This window comes from Calliopsis andreniformis, unplaced genomic scaffold, assembly GCF_051401765.1.
Source record: "Calliopsis andreniformis isolate RMS-2024a unplaced genomic scaffold, iyCalAndr_principal scaffold0048, whole genome shotgun sequence".
Lineage (NCBI taxonomy): Eukaryota > Metazoa > Arthropoda > Insecta > Hymenoptera > Andrenidae > Calliopsis > Calliopsis andreniformis.
Window position 1 is genome coordinate 2,928,052 of NW_027480457.1, and position 18,409 is coordinate 2,946,460.

Genomic DNA, 18,409 nt, shown 5'->3' on the forward strand with positions numbered 1-18,409 from the left:
ATGGAAGATTGTAAACCTATTGCGATACCGCTAGAACCAAACTTCGAATTACCAAATAATCCTCCGGCAGATAAAAAGTTGGAAACCGAATGTAAAAGGCTGATTGGATATTTGATGTACGCCACGTTAGGATCGAGACCAGACTTATGTGCCACGGTAGGCATATTAAGTCGGTATCAGAAGAACGCTAATCAAGAGTTGTTCAAAGCGCTCAAGAAAGTTCTACGATATATAAATGAAGGATGGTGACGTCAGATTTTGCCCTCAACGCGGGTAAAAGAGGTTAGGCTAAGTGGCGAGAGAGGAGACGCATGGCGCGTGGCAGTCGTGAGCGAACTCTTTGTAACTTTTTGCGACATCGCGAGTTAAGTAACCAATCATACATTTGTGTATACAGATTGTTTCCTATGGGTCTAGAAGCTAGACCAGACACATCTTTAACGATTCAATAATTGTAACTTAAATATAGTGTAACCAATCCTACATAAAAGGCACGCTGAACTTAAGAATGATTTATACCAAAGATGAAACAAGTCAAATAATCCAGGGATATGTTGATTCCGATTGGGCAGGAGATAAATCAGATCAGAAATCAACTACTGGCTACATAATCGAAGTATTTAACAATGCAGTATCCTGGTCATCAAGAAAACAATCTACGGTAGCACTGTCTTCATGCGAGGCCGAGTACGTAGCGTTGGCGTCGGCAGCGGCTGAAGGACGTTGGATCGAGTTAGTTTTAAAGGATCTAAAGATTGAAACAACCGGAGGAATACTATTGTTGGAAGATAACACTGTTCAACACGGGTCTGATTTTGTAAGCGTGAATAAACATTTCTTATAGATTTCGACGTGCTGATTACGAATCTGCAAACCGTTTTTTTCCAGAACGTACAGTTTCTGAAAAAATCAATTTTGAAAAAAATGACAAATTTTCAACTTTGGGATTTTTTTCTGCTTTTACCGTAGAAGTTATTTAGTTCCTCTTTGCACGAACTGATTCTGTGGACTCTCCCGAATAAAATAATATAAATAGTTATTAGATTATGAACATCGAAATAGGTTTAAATAACAATTAAAGTGAAAAGGACACCCAAAACGTACCCATTTTTGCTGATATTTTTCACTTTATTTTAAAAAGTAAGGGTCTAGGAGAAAATTTGACTATACCACGCGATAGAGCAAACCTTTCTACTAAGGAAAGCATCAGGCGAATGTCCAAAATTATTTTTATTTTCAATATAGGAATAAAATAGTTTGGCGAAACGTGCGGCGACGACAGTGGTACTCAATGACAGCGGAGCGCGCGGAGGACGTCTCGCCTGCCGCCTGCCGTTCAGCGGTCCCTATACGCATTGACGTCATTGAGTACCACTGTCGCCGCCGCACGTTTCGCCAAACTATTTTATTTCTATATTGAAAACAAAAATAATTTTGGACATTCGCCTGATGCTTTCCTTAGTAGAAAGGTTTACTCTATCGCGTGGTATAGTCAAATTTTTTCCTAGACCCTTACTTTTTAAAATAAAGTGAAAAATATCAGCAAAAATGGGTACGTTTTGGGTGTCCTTTTCACTTTAATTGTTATTTAAACCTATTTCGATGTTCATAATCTAATAACTATTTATATTATTTTATTCGGGAGAGTCCACAGAATCAGTTCGTGCAAAGAGGAACTAAATAACTTCTACGGTAAAAGCAGAAAAAAATCCCAAAGTTGAAAATTTGTCATTTTTTTCAAAATTGATTTTTTCAAAAACTGTACGTTCTGGAAAGAAACGGTTTGCAGATTCGTAATCAACGCGTTGAAATTTATAAGAAATGTTTATTCACGCTTACAAAATCGAAAAAAAGTCAAAATTTGTCGAACAGTGTAATCAGTCAGCGATACAAATCGCCCAAACAGACGGGAATCCAAAATGTTTGAAGCACATAGATTTAAAACACCATTATATCAAACAATTAGTTAAAGAAGGTAGTATTAAATTAAAGTATCTGCCAAGCGAAGAACAAGTTGCTGATATTTTAACAAAGCCAGTATCGAAACAAAAACTGGAGAAACTTCGCTTGGGATCAGGACTGCGGTTCTACTAGGTACAAACCTAATATATTGACTAGACATTAATCTTCATTCATAGATTCATTTAACATTATTTTTTGTATTGAAGGGGAGTGTTAGAGTAGCAATAAAAATATGTAAATTTCGTTTCTGTTCACTTGGCGGTGCTGCTGCACCTGAGGGTTCACCCATCTTGTTTGCTTTCAGCGTTTTTGAGGTTCTTCTTACTTCTAACCTATATATCTGTATTTATGCCAGGCCATGCTACGCATGCAATAAATAAGTTATTTTAAATCGAGTAATCTCGCTTCTTAAGTGCCATCCCTACCCACACAACATATCACCGTTGAATATGTTTTGACCTTAGCTATTACATCATAAAATCTCGAAAAGTATTTGTACATTCTATTACATATATGATTGCGTACCCTGTATATACATCTTTCCTTAGACAATATGCATTTATATACCTACAACAATGAAAAATATACTGGGTATTCGGCTACCGGTGGAAGAAAACTTAAGGACTAATTCTTTACGTGAAAATAAAACTAAAATCAAGTATAAATATTTCCTATGCCATTTTTTTTACAAAATCAATAATTTTAGTAACAATTTTAAACGGTATCCCAATTTTGATCACAAAATATTTTGTGACATAGTGCCCGAAATCTTTCATTTTGCAGTAATAATACTTTAAAGTTAATACGTCTAAACAGCAAACTAAGAATCAAAGAATTTTGTAATTTTACAAATACATTACGGAGAAATAATAGAAGAAAAAAGTCTTAATACATTTTATTGTATCAATCGCGCGTGACGCATTGGGGTGACGACACTTGTATCAATAAATTTCTACATTACCCATGAGGTACTATTGTTGATGCGTTTTTGTTTTGTTTATTTTTTTCGCAATTTTCCGAACTATTAACGGGAGATAGTGGAATAGGCCCACAGGGGATACCACTGACAAAAAAAAAAAAAAAAAAAAAAAAAAAACACATCAACAATACCTCATGGGTGATGTAGAAATCTATTGATACTATAAATGTCGTCGCTCCGATACGCCACGCGCCTAAGGCCTTCCAAGCACTGCGGTCACCGCAGAGAGGTGACGCGCAGTGGAAGAAGGGAGAATCGGTCGAAAAGAGCAGTTAATTCCCAAGCCTGCTCTAGGTCAACAGACTCTTTTAATGTGCATGTCTCACTGGTATGTGTGAGCTACTCTTTGTTCCAAAACATAATGTTAACTTTACGACATTATTACTGTAAAATGATAACAGTTCGGACACTATATTATGGGGCATTTTATGCTCCAGTTGTGGTCGTCTTTTCACACTGCCGTATATGTGAGTCTTTTGGAAATCGAATTTCGACTGTCGTAAGGACACATGTGCATTTCAATTATTATACATATGTGTAAGTGGAGGACGCGTGACCATGAATAAAATCGGAGCATATTTAATCCATTTAAAATTTGTACTGGGTACATAAATGGCAGAGTGAGAAAAATACACCTACTTGGTTTTCTTCGCAAAGGTCGAATAAACTTTGTGACTTCTAATTACTGTGTACTTTCGTTTATCACAGTAAAGAATGAAAGTGCGTTGAATACTATACTGTATTCGATTCAAGTAGAACTTGTTCCTCGAACTGTAGACTTATGTATGCAGGGTCAAAACTGTATTTTAATATCTGGAATCACGCTTCAATTTTTCTGGAAGTTGCCGGATCTTCGAACCAGTAGCCGAACACGCTATATGTAAATACATATACAATAATAAAAATTGTAACCTACCGTTTGCAATATTATCAGAATCCTCGCTTTTTGGTTCTGGAGACGATGGCTTTGAGTTGCAGCCAAATTTTAACTCAGAAAAATTTCTATAATCTTGATTGCCAGTCCTAAATGTATGATCTTGAAAAATATCCTTATTCTGTGATACTTTTATTTTATCCGTCAAAGTGTCAATCAAAAGTGCTAATGAGCAATCGTATACATAAACAGGAATTACGAGACTTCTTTCAGAATCTTGAAAATTCTTCTGTTCCTCTATTTTTGATGTAACATTGGCATCCATCGTACAAGAAGTCGAATTGGAGTGTTTCTCAGTTAAATCGAAATTAAATACACCAGTTTCGTAATTTCTTTCATTATTGCTACTCACAAAAAATTCTTCTTCAGATGATGGATACATAAATAGGTGTACATTTTTTTCTGACGCTGGTAAGATGGTAATAATTACATGAGTTGTACTAATTCCTTTTATAAAACACTTCCAACGGGGACTGGAGTTTGGATCACTGCTATAAAAGTCTTTTTCTGAAAATGATTTGGACATTAATAAATACATTTTTTTTAATTCACAATACACACGTATGAGTAAAGATTTCAGAAATTTGATTAACGAATAAATTTGATTCATAAATGATGAAACAATAAATTTGATAAATGACTCATAAATTTGATAAAGTTACCTCTTTCGAAGTACATATGTACAGCCAATTCAAACGATTCTGTCCCCTCCTACCCTCCTTCTTCACATTTTTACACACATACACAGCCACGCGCACGCACACTCACACCTATTTAATGGCCCTCGTCTGAGAAAAAGATAGTGTCAGTGTGGCCGAAACTGTTTGAGTTAGGTGTAGAATAGTTGAATGTACAGTAATGTTACATGTTACAGCCGAGAGCCGCGCTCGGGTCTACAGAGAGCGCACCTAACCCAGAACCGTGACGAGACTCGCAGTCGATTCGGGTTCCTTTGCTCTCGGTCATCAAAATATGCTACGAAAAGTACTTGTAGAATGCTATGAAAAGTATTCCAATCCACTATAGTAATGATGCGGACGAGCACTGCGCTCGGGTCTATTCGCGGCTCTTGTCCGTGTGGTCGAAACGGCCCTCGATTGTATTATTACTGTATGTAAGATCCAACGATCCTAATCCAGCCCTAACTCAAAATATACATGCATATATATATCCAAGCCACAGTTAGGTAAGTCCATCCGTACTCAGTAAATATTCAAAGTTGATTTTCTTAACAACGAAGCCGCAAATGAAAAAAGTTTATTCTTTATTTTCGATTTGTTTTTTCTTGTAGAATCAGCCCTTCGTCGGTTGTACTACCGATGCTGGGACACTCTGTAAATCCCTAACTTGAAATTGAACTGGATAATTACCCAAATAGTAACTATACCACGTTATATGACTAATTTTTGGTATGCATTATATGCATACGATGCATGTACGTCGAATATTCATTATAAAACTTTATAAATTAAAAACTATTGGAAAGGAGATATCAACGCCACCCTTTGTACATAATTAGTATATGATAGACATACCGCACGTACACATACACATACACTCGCGCAGGCACACTCATTTTAAACAGAAACACATTATAACAGTTATTCACCTTTGTACGAATCAGACATCAAAAATCAAAGAATGCAAATATAGCAATCAGTATATCTCAGTACACTGTATTTATTCACATATTCTCACCACTATTATTAGAAAATCAACAAAAACGCATTACTATAAATTATAAAAAACTAAATTCCAGTACCTTCTTGACCAAAAAGAGGTAATGAAGGACCACCGTTCCGAGGCCTGTTAAGAAGCATTTTTGTAAATTTCTGTGATTCTGCTGTTGTTAAAAGGAGTTCTTTATTATGCAACTGCTTTATACGTTCTAGGAAATTCTCCATTAGTATCTTATTTGCATGTCCTCGTTTTTCATTGTTAACATCTGAACCTAAAGTAATATATATTTTAGTTTAATCAGAATGTCTATTATTAAATTATAGACAGATATGAAACTTAACAATGATCGAAGTAATTAAGGGGGTACGGTAGTCACGTGACTTTTCGAGATTGACAGGTCGGTATCTTGTTATCCTGTTACAGTTTTCATTATAGGGACAGTATTACCTATAGACACGTGTCTATCTAATGAAGGCGAGATGGAGTCACTCTATGGTTTTAAATTGGAAACGCGACTTAGAAAATTCCCCCTCCACTACATATATTATTACTACCAGCCACGTGTATATAAACTCGGCATTTCGGACAACTGCGAGAAGTTGAGAGAGAAGGCAGTTGTGACCCATACTCTCTTGCTCTTGAAACGTTGATATTCAACTGTTCAAGTTACCAGAAAGCGACACGAGCTAGGCACAATCTTTTCATTTGCTCAAATACTTTCTTTCTTCGATCTGTAAAAGGGGACAGCAGCGGATCCAGTCTTCAAGAGGTCTGCGACGTTCCAAATTTTTGGAGCTCCATTAAAATAAATAAATTATGGGCAATACGTATTATTTTATTTTTATACAAAATTAAATACATATAAAATTAGGAATATTTAGATCAAATACTTGAAAAAACATTTGTTTCACATTTATCGGGATAATAATGTAGCTATATAATCCACACCCCAGATGTTAAAAGCTAACAATAACTCCGCAAACTGACGTAAACTGTCATCCGATTTGCTTAAAATTTTTGGCAGTGCTTCTTAATACTATTCTGTTCGTTTATACGTACAAAATTACTGATTAAATGATGTATATTTTTATTGTTGTATGGGGAGTCCATGTCTTATGGATTCTGAGGCAACCATCTAGCGCCTATGCGTGAATCCGCTATTGATACGGTCCCTAGAGATTTTTGTAAAATTTTTAGGGATGAGTGTTGCGATCAAGCGATAACATTCTGAGAAATATTTCCTTGTGTATTTTTTATGAACAATTAAAACAAATTCGTACATATGTACTTAGGAAATAATAATAGTCTCAAAGAAAGCTGTTAGGTAGCTGCGGATGGATTTCTTTCTAAATGAGAGATCCTCTGTTCGATGCCCAGAATGAAAACGAATTTTTCGTTTTTCTTCAAATATTTAAACTGTATGTAACATTACTTCACGAATACTGTAATTTTGGTATACAAATTTCCATTCGTAAATACATATCTAATAAATACGTTTGAGCTTTTCTCTACAATAAGTATAGATTGCGTATATACACATGTGCATGTATTTACAGAGAATTAAAAACGTGTCTGACGTTGTGGCCAGCCGCTGTATCTAACGCACACAATCACACATCACACACAACATATAAGAAAATAAATGCAGTAGATCACATACATACAAAAATATTATGTGTATTTCGACGCTGCTACATCTAGGTCGTAGGCATTGGAAATTCTTCGGTAAAATACACAGAAAAAAGTAGAAAAAAGTTCAAATGTATGTATTTATGTGTTAGATATGTATTTATAAACGAAAATTTGTATAATGAAATTACAATATTTGTAAAATACTGTTCCGTGCAATTTAAATGTAAAAAAAAATACTTCTTTTCATTCTGGGTATCGAACCTGGGACGTATTACTTACAATGAAATTATGATCCGCAAATATCCAACCGCATGTTTTGAGGATATTACTAATTCTTGAATATATACGATGTGGCAGGGCGTGCGATACAATCGAGGAGAGGAGGATTCTGCATACATATAAAAATCAACAGAATACAAAAATACAATTCTTTTTACAAGGTACTTAGTTTTCGGGAAAATTAAATTTAAAAATTCGTCTAGTACGTGTATACCTCACTATTTCCGGGCTTTATATATATATAGCGGTCATTATTTTCGGTTTATCTTTACATGTAGACGCCTTTCGCGGTCGTACCACGTGTCCTACTGTAGTAGCCTGTATATGTAGATTAGTTCTAATTGTTAATAAGGAATACACATTGGCACGTAGTATTCCACGAAATGTCATCGTTTTATTTCTAGATTGATTCCTCAAATTTTCATACAACCATTTGAGGATCTCACCAAAGAGTCCTATTTTAACTGTAAATTGGAAAATGAAAATATTTGGACAATCGAGATCGCCGTTTACCTGCAATGTGGACAATATTTCAGTTTCAAGAGCGAGACTATAAGATTCACTTTATATTCGCCTTCTCATTTGACTTTCCGAAGCTGTCCGAAGTGGCCCGAAACGCCGGGCTCATGTACACGCGACTCCTAAGATGGTTGTGTAGTGGAGGGGGAAATTTTCACTAACTCGCATCGCCAATTTGGATATCACAGATTCCGACACTACATCAGCAACCTTTCAAGTTAGGTGCCAACTGGTTCGTAAAAACCCAACTAAATTTGTCACATTTTTTATTCTGTTTTATCGATGACTCAACAGAAAGCAATATTTTGGTATGGGTTTATGCTCTACGACTTTTTGTCCTTATATGAGATTTTGACCTGAAAGAGGTTTCATTCGAAAGAAAAGAAATTAACGCAGCGCAGTGAACTCGTGATTTCATTCAAAACACTCTCTAACTTAAGGTACAGATACACTATCAAGTAACTTGCGACATTTCTCGCAAGAGCGACTCTCACAACGTGTGTAAACGCGTCTGAGATCATGGTCGACAAGTTGAACTAGCTTGCCGCAACTGCTCTCGAATAGCTAACCCATTTGCATCCAAGCGCGGAATATTCCGCGAGCCGCGACTGTTTACTATCACCGAGCGCGGAATAATCCGCGAACATTCGACTGTTTCTTATTACCACTTGCTAAATATTCTTCAGATGCGACAGACCACGTTTGATCGCTTGATAAGTTTATTATATACGTACATCAGTGTATTCTAAACAAGTTTTACTTTTTTTGTGAAAATCTTTTCAACTGCCACAAAGAGTAAACGCTGTCAATCTGTATTTAAATTTAACTAATCCAAGTTTAAAAAACCATCTAATTTTATAATTGAAATCAAAATTTAGTTGTTCTAATGGATTTTAAGTATCTTGATTCGGATTTAAGTATTGAGATTGGACACACTTGAAAATGTGTCCGTAGGATTTCATCAAGTGATGACAGCGAAGTTTAACAGTGTGGTAATTTTGTAAATGAAGATTACGTGTGGAAAGCCGAAAATTATACGCACATTATACACGGTTTTTCTAGTGTGGTTGGTGCAACCGTAGATACAGAAAATCTGTCAAGAAGGGAAGTCTTTGAATTATTCTTTAACAAAGAATTAGTTACAAAAGTAATTACAGAAGCAAATAAATATGACGTAACCGATGCAGATTTTATACCTCTCGCAGACGATGAATTTAAAGTATTTATCGCTTTAAAAATTTTCATAAGCTTAGTTTGTAAGCCCACGATTCAGAGCTATTGGACTACCGATAAAAGCTTAGAAACACCATATTTTAAGAATATTATGCCCCGTAACCGATTTATGTCAATCGTCGAAAATTTACATTTTTCCAGTATTAATAATTCTAATGACGCACTCATCAAAATTCGAGAAGTTTCTCAAATAGTAAAAAAGACTTTCATCCGCATGTATGTACCAAGTAAAAACATTTCAATTGATGAGATTTCAAAACGAGCGAGATTTGGCATAAAATTTTACAAACTGTGTGATTTGCAATCGAGATACATAGACAATTTTAATAATATATACATTGTATATATATACAATGTATATTAAGATCCTCCAGCTAAACTATGACAATACCATGTATTGGATCTACCTTTCTACAAAGAATATAATATATATTACTATAATATAATATATATTACTAATATAATATACATTAATATATTACTAATATATATCTATATTATACTATATTAATTAACTATTATAATAAAAATATACTATATTATACTAATATATTACTATATTAATATATTACTAATATATTAATATATTAATATATTACTAATATATTACTAATATATTAATATATTAATCCTAGGTTCTACAAGTTTCAGAAGATACTCAAAATTATTCAAACTCATACGTAAAAAATTATTTAGTTGCATAGGATCTTCTATTCTTAATTCTATTCTTAAGTAAAGTTTCATAACCACCAAGTTCACATTTTCTTAATAAGCTTACGATTTACTCTTGCAGTATTTTACACTTTGAATAATGTGGACACCTCCGACATTTATTGGGCAAAAATTTCCGAGATCACTCTCACGAATTCTTGCAGACAGTAAGTTGCGTCTATATTTGCAGACAAGTGTACACACTGCTGCAAGTAGCTCTCGCAAGAAATGTCACAAGTTACTTGCTAGTGTATCTGCACCTTTACAGAAAAATGTTTAAATCCCATGGCTGTAAATGATTTTTTTGTGAACTTTATAACGTTCGTATGAGTAAATATCAGCAGAGTTTTGTTAACTCATGAGGTGACTGCGCATGCGTTGAACTTTTTTCTTTCGAATGAGTCCATTCCCAGCTTAAAATTTTCTCATATAAGGACGAAATCGTCACAGGGCGTAAACCTATGTAGCTGCTCTGACATATCTGATCGTACCCCCGTAATTGTAAGCTGGTTCATATATCTTATAACGTTATAATAGAGGGTGATTCTAGTGAGTAACATGGATTACATAGGGCGTTTCTAAACATGTGGGACGTTTTTGGAGAGTAGATTTTAGACACAAAGGTAATGAAAATGTTCAGGTACCCATATGTCTGGAAACGTTCAGTTTATTAGTTATGCAATACTTTATCAGCGTGCACCATTCATTGAAAGGGCCGGAATAACTCTGGGCCTAATAGCAAGCAAGAAATGGATCAGCGTTTTAGGCAACATAAAATAGAATATAACTAAAAGACGACACGTTTCCGAGCATATACCCACACGAACTTCTTTCATTCTTTACGGATGTAGAACCTATCCTCCGAAAATGTCCCACGTGTATGGCAACATTCTGTGTAACTCTGTTTCAATTGAAGTGAAAAAAAAATCACATAACAAATTTTTTACTACTTAACAATCTTTATCGTCTTATATACAAATTTCTTCACAGATGCACCGATATAGTTGCACAGTACAATTTCATTTTTTTTTTTAACTTGATCCAACAACTTTCTGCGTAACTTAATGCTCAGTGTCATTCTACACATCCTGTACAAAGTAGTCATTGAAACTTAATATTTTCGAGATAGTTTATGCTTTGTACAAATTTACTACAAATCATCAAACGATGTTACAGTTATTGTAAACATTTTTTCATTGTTTCGTTAATGTTTGTCATCACATTATTTCATTGTTTAACATTGATACTTAAACAACTAACCGTGAAATTCTGATATAACGTATCTACAGAAGCTAAAAGTTACGAATGTTTTGAGATTCTAATTTGATTTGACAAGTTTTAGATGTAACTTTACCAATTGTTCAATGATTATAATTACCAAAAACAGATCAATCACAGTTTCGTTACTCTTGATTTTCATCTCATTCTACCTAGAATCACCCTTTAAATTTCCTCCTACCTCTAAGCAAACACCCCGTGTAAATTTACGTACGTATACAGTGTGTGTGTTTTATCTATGAACGCTTCAATATCTGGAGAAATATTGGTGATACAAAAAAATAGTGAAGACAAAGCTTGTAGGGTTCGAAGGAGCACATATGGTGCCTATATCAAATTGACCCTGTGATGACCTTGAAAAGCTGTATGAAGATCCCGGGTACATTCTTTAATGGAACGCTATATTTTTTATTTGATATTCATATAGCTGACGTTAAAACATATTCAAAACACTATCTACATATGTATTTTCTGCTAACCAATCTGGAGATATTAAATGAGAAATCTTATGCGCCGCCGGCAACAGCGTTACTCGATGTACACTGCGGCGAGGTTGCTCGGTCGGACTTTGTACATCATGCTGGCTCTAAAAAGAGCCGTTTGTGCATTTGCATTGGTTTGTATGTTTATAAGCAGTCGTACCTAAGTTTTCATTTGCCCTTCAACGTGTTTCGCATCAAACATGATACACTTTTAGATTCTTCTTAAAAATTCCTTTTCCACATTTCTTAACATTTCTAGTGTTATTCTTTCACATGCGCTTGAGTGGAGTGCGTAAGAGTGAATGCTAAATTAATATTTCAGGTAAACAACACCTTTAATCCCTGGGATACGACGGCACAAGCTAGCGACTGTGTCTAAAGAAGAAATTCATTTATGATACAGCGGAAGGATCTTCTAAACAGGCGCTCTATTGTAATATAGTGTGTGTATTTAAAATTTTTAGATACACACTTATATCGTTCATTAAAAGAAATACCATTTTTAGAGCCAGCACGATGTACAAAGTCCGACCGAGCAACCTCCTCGCGATGTACATCGAGTAACGCGAATAACGGTGGCATATAAGATTTCTCATTTAATATCTCCAGATTGGTTAGCACAAAATACATATATAGATAGTGTTTTGAAAATGTTTTAATGTCAGCTATATGAATATCAAATAAAAAATATAGCGTTCCATTAGAAAATGTACCCGGGATCTTCATACAGCTTTTCAAGGTCATCACAGGGTCAATTTGATATAGGTACCATATGCACTACAAGCATATGATATTCAATTTGATATAGGCACCATATGTGCTCCTTCGAACCCTACAAGCTTTGTCTTAACTATTTTTTTGAATCATCAATATTTCTCCAGATATTGAAGCGTTCATAAATAAAAAAACACACACACTGTATACAGGGTGTAACATGTATACCATTCAATATTTGAAGGAGTTGTAGGGTACCTCAATTGGATCAGAAAATGTCCTATGACACAGGATCAAAAAAGAAAAACTTTGTTTTCGATCATAATGCAGATCGGACACTATGTCGAAGGTTACTTTGTGATTAAATTAAGGTATCCTATCATCCCTTAAAGTATTTCAATGTATACTTATTACACATTGTATGTTTATGCAAAAATACCAATCCAAAGATTCATTTAATTGATATTGTTATTTATAATGAATAAAATTCTTACCACTGACAAACATAGAAAATAACAGTTCAGCCTGTTGACATTTTGGCAAAATGTTTAATGTATCAAAAGAAAAATGCATTAGGTGTACTCTTTCATTGGTAGATGGTAGTCCTTCGAATAGTTCTTCTAAATTATAATCATTGTTTTTGAAACTTTCATTATACTTTTTTAATGGTTTGCTATCTTGATGAACTTGTCCATAGATGATCTCTGTACTTTTTTCTCTTGCGGCTTGGCTTAATAAGCTCAAATATTCTAAAGTCAATAATGCATTGATGCATTCTTCATCTACTCGTGCGATCTAACAACAAAAGATTATAAAATGAAAAAAATTGTATATATATTATAAGATTCTTACAAAACATACAAGTTTCTAGTTTCTAACAAATCCGACGTCCTTTTGAACAATTATAATCATAAATCGAAACATTAAAATTTAAATTACGTTTAATTTATAATTTTTTCTGAAATATTTTAGTTAATTCTGCAATCTCTTTCACAAATTATTCCATTCTAAGTACATTAATTAAATTAATACTTAGTTATATTTATGGAATAAGAACTAATAAAATCTGTATAAAAATCATACTTTCTGAACATAAAGAAATATATATTACGTTACGAAAAAACATACCTAATCATTTTTATTTTTATTATTATCTATTATTATCATCAATTACCAATAACAAGAATTAACAGATGTTACATACTATGATTAATTTGTTTATAGCAAAAGTCGATACTAATTGTTATATAATGAGTTTCATATTGGCAAAATGCATTTTTAAAAAATATGCGGTGAACTAACATGATTAATATTCATAATTATCGTTATTTATTTGAGGTGTAAAAAAATTAAAAGGAGGACAAGATGAAAGCACGGAATAAAATAAATACTTAAAATTCAGAAGTTGAGTGTAAATTTCACGTAACTTATCCTTTTGCACGTCAGTTTATTTTTATTTTTACCATTATTCTTTATTGTGCCCCATACATTATAAAATTTTGTTTTTATACATTTTTACGTTACAATATAATTTTTATTGTAACAACAAAACTAAAAGAAACATACACAAACAAAATTAAAACATTTTATTCAATATTAACATTAAAATTTTGAAACAAATATTCCATTTTAAATTCAATGAATTTCGCAAATAATTTTTTTGTAACTACGAGAAATAAATTCAATTATCTGACTTTCAATCTTGTTTAAGTAAAAATATAAAAATATCGAGTAATAATTGTTATTACGATGTTATTTATTTTGTATCATGCTAGGCAGTAAAACAACACATTTAATACTGTTTATAGCATAAATAATATTTATATTATTTATACGATATTTATATATTTATAATATTTATACGATACTTCAAAGATATTATAGTTATTTTCGAATGAAAAAATTCTACAATCTTTACATCTTTATCCAGTAAGATAGTAAAAAGCGCCAATGGAACGATACTACGAACGGTTCACTTATCGCGTTATCGACATACTCAATAACACGAATATACCTATTTGCCTGATATGAGAAGGAAAGATAGGAAGAATATCGAAGATCAGGAGTAAGTTGGAGGAGTTGAATCTCACTTTAATTCAAAGCGTAGAGACCACTTCTCCACTTAGACCATGATCCCTTCGTATAAAGGTTATTCCATCCTGAAGAATGATAAATCCGTTCTGTATAGAAAGATGATAATCAACAAGACCTTGAGCTGGAAGAGTTAGATCTGGCATATTATCAGAGCGGTATTACTCGCTGCCTAGATCCTCACTTCCAACTATAAGTCGTGCAGACAGTAGGCAGCAGGCAGCAAGCAGCTGTGAAGAATATTCGTTTCTCGTGGTCAATCGCCAAAAAACTTCTTATATAGATACCCACATGGATTTTGTAAGCTTTTAAGTTCCAATTGTCTTTTTATTGATATAATCAATGGTGACACTTTCAAACCGCATTTCCACATTGAGTAGTGGAAACACCTCGACTAGAACAAAATGTGAAATAATTACGAAAAATCATATACTGCAAATTTATAAACTACCTAGATATAGATATATATGTTTGTCTATATAAATTATCCATAAGTATAAATCATTCATTACTTACATTACAATACATTAAAATAATGTATATTTCGGAAAACACTTATCAAGAAATAAAATTAAAAGACATTATTCCATTTGCACGATAGCATATCTTTCTTTTAGAATTTTACATCCAATCTTCCTCATATAAACCTAAAAAAAATTCAGAAATGCGGGATACTCGCTTAGCTAGTCAATCCTTTTATTACCGATATATTGCAATTATATTTGGTGTATAAAATAAAATTTTAAATATTATTGAAAACACATATAAGATGTGCTTCTCATAGTTTCTATTGAATAATGTAATGTTATTCCATGAAAATGACATCACCAAATAAAGAAAACAAAAATGAACTTTCGAAATGAATTTCCAACTTCACTAATTGCACCGACACTTGAGAAACTTATCATTCAATTGATCAGTGACTATTTTTAAGATAAATAGTATTAGGGTCATTATTTATCACTCTTAATATGTATCACACATGTTAAACAGAATTATTTTAATTTTCTAAGTTTTGTGAAATGACCGTGTGAACGGCGGAAAACAAATTGTGCAGAAAAAGTAATCAGAACACTAACAAATATTTAGAAGCTTGTTGGGTCTTATATATACCTGAGGCGTCCGATACAAAAACAGGGTTCTGAGTATCTTCATCGATATCGGAGCCCCACCTTAGTAATGATAACGACGCGCAACGATGATATGTAACTTTATCTGACGCTCTAGGTTACAGAAAACCGAATATTTCTAATAGATATGACTTCGAAATTTCCTTACTTATGTTTCAATGAATAATATCGCGTTTAAAATTGATTTTGTACCATAGCAATCATAATCGACTTTGTTTATTAGTAGTTATACACTTGTTAATAAAAAGAAAGCAGGAAACTATAATGACATTAACGAAAATATAATTATGATTTCATTTCGATTTTTCTATAATATTCTTTTACAAATAAATGTTAATGTACAATTTCTCGATATGCCTATCAGTCGTAACAAATGGAAAACTTAATTCATTGCATTCTTTATCGAAGATAACATTGTCAAAGTTCTTCAATACTTCGATATTTCATATTAAACGGATAACTCATATTATAGATTATATTATACTCGTATCATATTACATTATGTATGTAATATATGCTAAAAATGTATAATTAAACTGAAAAATACATTACAAATGTTAAAGTACAGAACTGTTTGTAACACTTTATGTAATGTATAGTCTTAAGGATATATGTATATGTATGTAGAACACAATGATATGTATAGAACACAAATATCTTATTATTGAAATTAATTTCTTTCGTAACCTAGTTTACATGAAAATCACAACTTTTGCAAATAAGAATGAACTTTTAACTTTGTTTATAGTAAAAACATACACAGGAATACTAAATGAAAATTTTATCAATTACAAAAATTTTCTTTACCCATTTTCTTAGAATTAATTTAAATAAATGCGATTGTACAGTAATAGCTAATAATTAAAAAATCTGAAAAAATAAAACTCTATTTGTAATTGTCCTCTTAACAGATGAATTTTAAAAAATACGGCCAATCAAAATTGACTAAATGGGCTGAAATTAACGTAACGTCGCAGTAACTTTATTCAAGAAATGACAAACTGAGTCGATTAATACCATGGATCTAATTGGTACTTAATTAATGATTTAAAACATATTATACTTCCATGAAAAACAATATAAAATGTAATTATACGAAATTATACTACTCTTGAAACCCTTTAATTTTTGTCTGAACATTTTTCAATATAATTACTACTTTCGATTTGACTTTTGTCAGATTCTAGTCTTAGATGATTCGTGAAACTTATAAAAATTTACCAGAAGTAGAAAAATTCTTTAAAAAATATGATTATTATTGTAATTTTTTTTATTGTATAATTCTTATTTCTATGAGCAATCACCTTTAAAAGGAACATCTAAAATTTAGTGTCAGCACATAATACTATTTCTTTTTACTCTTTACACATTCTTCTTATTTATGGAATAAAACATTCCATATCATATTTGAAATGATTTTTTATTAACTTTAAAAAATATTTTTCAAATTTGCTATAAATTACATACGTTTAATTTCAAATATATAACTCAGCATAAACTCAGACAAAGAAGTGATGAAGAACCTAGTAAAATCATAAAGCATGATTGTATTTTTACACTTATTACTAACTAGAAAATTTTACAACTTATTAGAAAGTTAAAGTTAATTCTTACTGCTTATTCTTTAAAGTATATCACGTATCGGTGAAAGTGTTGATATCAGAACCATGAAAAAGATAAGATTAAAGATAAAGTAGGAGTAATCATTTTTCGACGACGAAATACAATTTCTTAGCCTATTCTTGTCGATATTTATTGTCTGCTTTTATGATCAAGATCTGATACTAGATTCATCAACCGGAATAACGTTTTTGGCTTTAGATTTGCACTTTGAGCTCGATTATGCATTACGACCTTACATATACTAGCACCTTATTTCGGTTAAATATATAAGAATATAATTAAACAGAAATTTTTAAAAATTGCATAGACAACAAAAGCGATACAAATCTTTTTTATAAGCAACATGACGACAGAAAAATTAATACATGTAATTTATGTCAATACTAGTCTACGTTTTCTCAAGCCTCAGAGCGTCAATCATTGGTGTTAATTAGAGGTGTTTGACTACAATCTCAAAAACAAAACCTCAACTTGCAAAACAGTATAGGACATTACAATTTCTGGTTATGTAAAGAATATATATGTTTCGAGGTGTCCAATATTTTTGTTACATTCTTATAAATATTGGTAGCGGTTATAAAAGTGATATTACGTATTTATAAAAGATTTGATACTTATATCTTTTCATATAGATTGATGCAACATATTATTTTGTATCGAATTTAGTTGTATAAATAAGAGAGATTTTACGCGTAGGTCATTCCATTTCAAAGTCGTTATCTTTGAACTTCGATGTCAGGAATTTATTCAAAAGGAGATGTAACGTAGTTTCCGTGAAGTTAGGAAAAACAAATTTTACAAATTATAACAAATTTTGAAGTAAACTTTCTAAAGTACTTATTTTAAGAAACGACTTCGGAGAAATGGTTGGTATACTCTTTACATCAAATCGAGACTAGAAACAATAATAAGCAGAAATTTTAAGGATCAGTTCCTACTATTATTACTTGTATTACAGAATATCGGAAACGAAAACGGTGGTGCATGGACTCATTTAGTTTGATTTTTTGAAGAATTGATCGCACTAGAATCTTCAACAGTCTATACATGATACAAATATCACCTGCCACTCGACATTAAAATAAACTATTCTGATAGCATTGTCTTAATTATGAATCGTATATTTATTACTACAATATAGACTGTTCTCTATGTCGGGATT

The 18,409-nt window shown here is 32.3% G+C and overlaps 1 protein-coding gene across 1 annotated transcript in view; it reads right to left on the minus strand.

Moving 5' to 3' along the window:
* Positions 1-18,409, minus strand: part of LOC143187524 (KICSTOR complex protein SZT2) — a 155,056-nt gene that overhangs the window by 62,377 nt on the left and 74,270 nt on the right. The window contains exons 11-13 of the mRNA XM_076391738.1: positions 12,898-13,198; positions 5,638-5,826; positions 3,858-4,382 (exon numbers count right to left, since the gene is read on the minus strand). Coding sequence (XP_076247853.1) covers positions 3,858-4,382; positions 5,638-5,826; positions 12,898-13,198 — 1,015 coding nt within the window. The remainder of the gene's footprint in view (positions 1-3,857; positions 4,383-5,637; positions 5,827-12,897; positions 13,199-18,409) is intronic.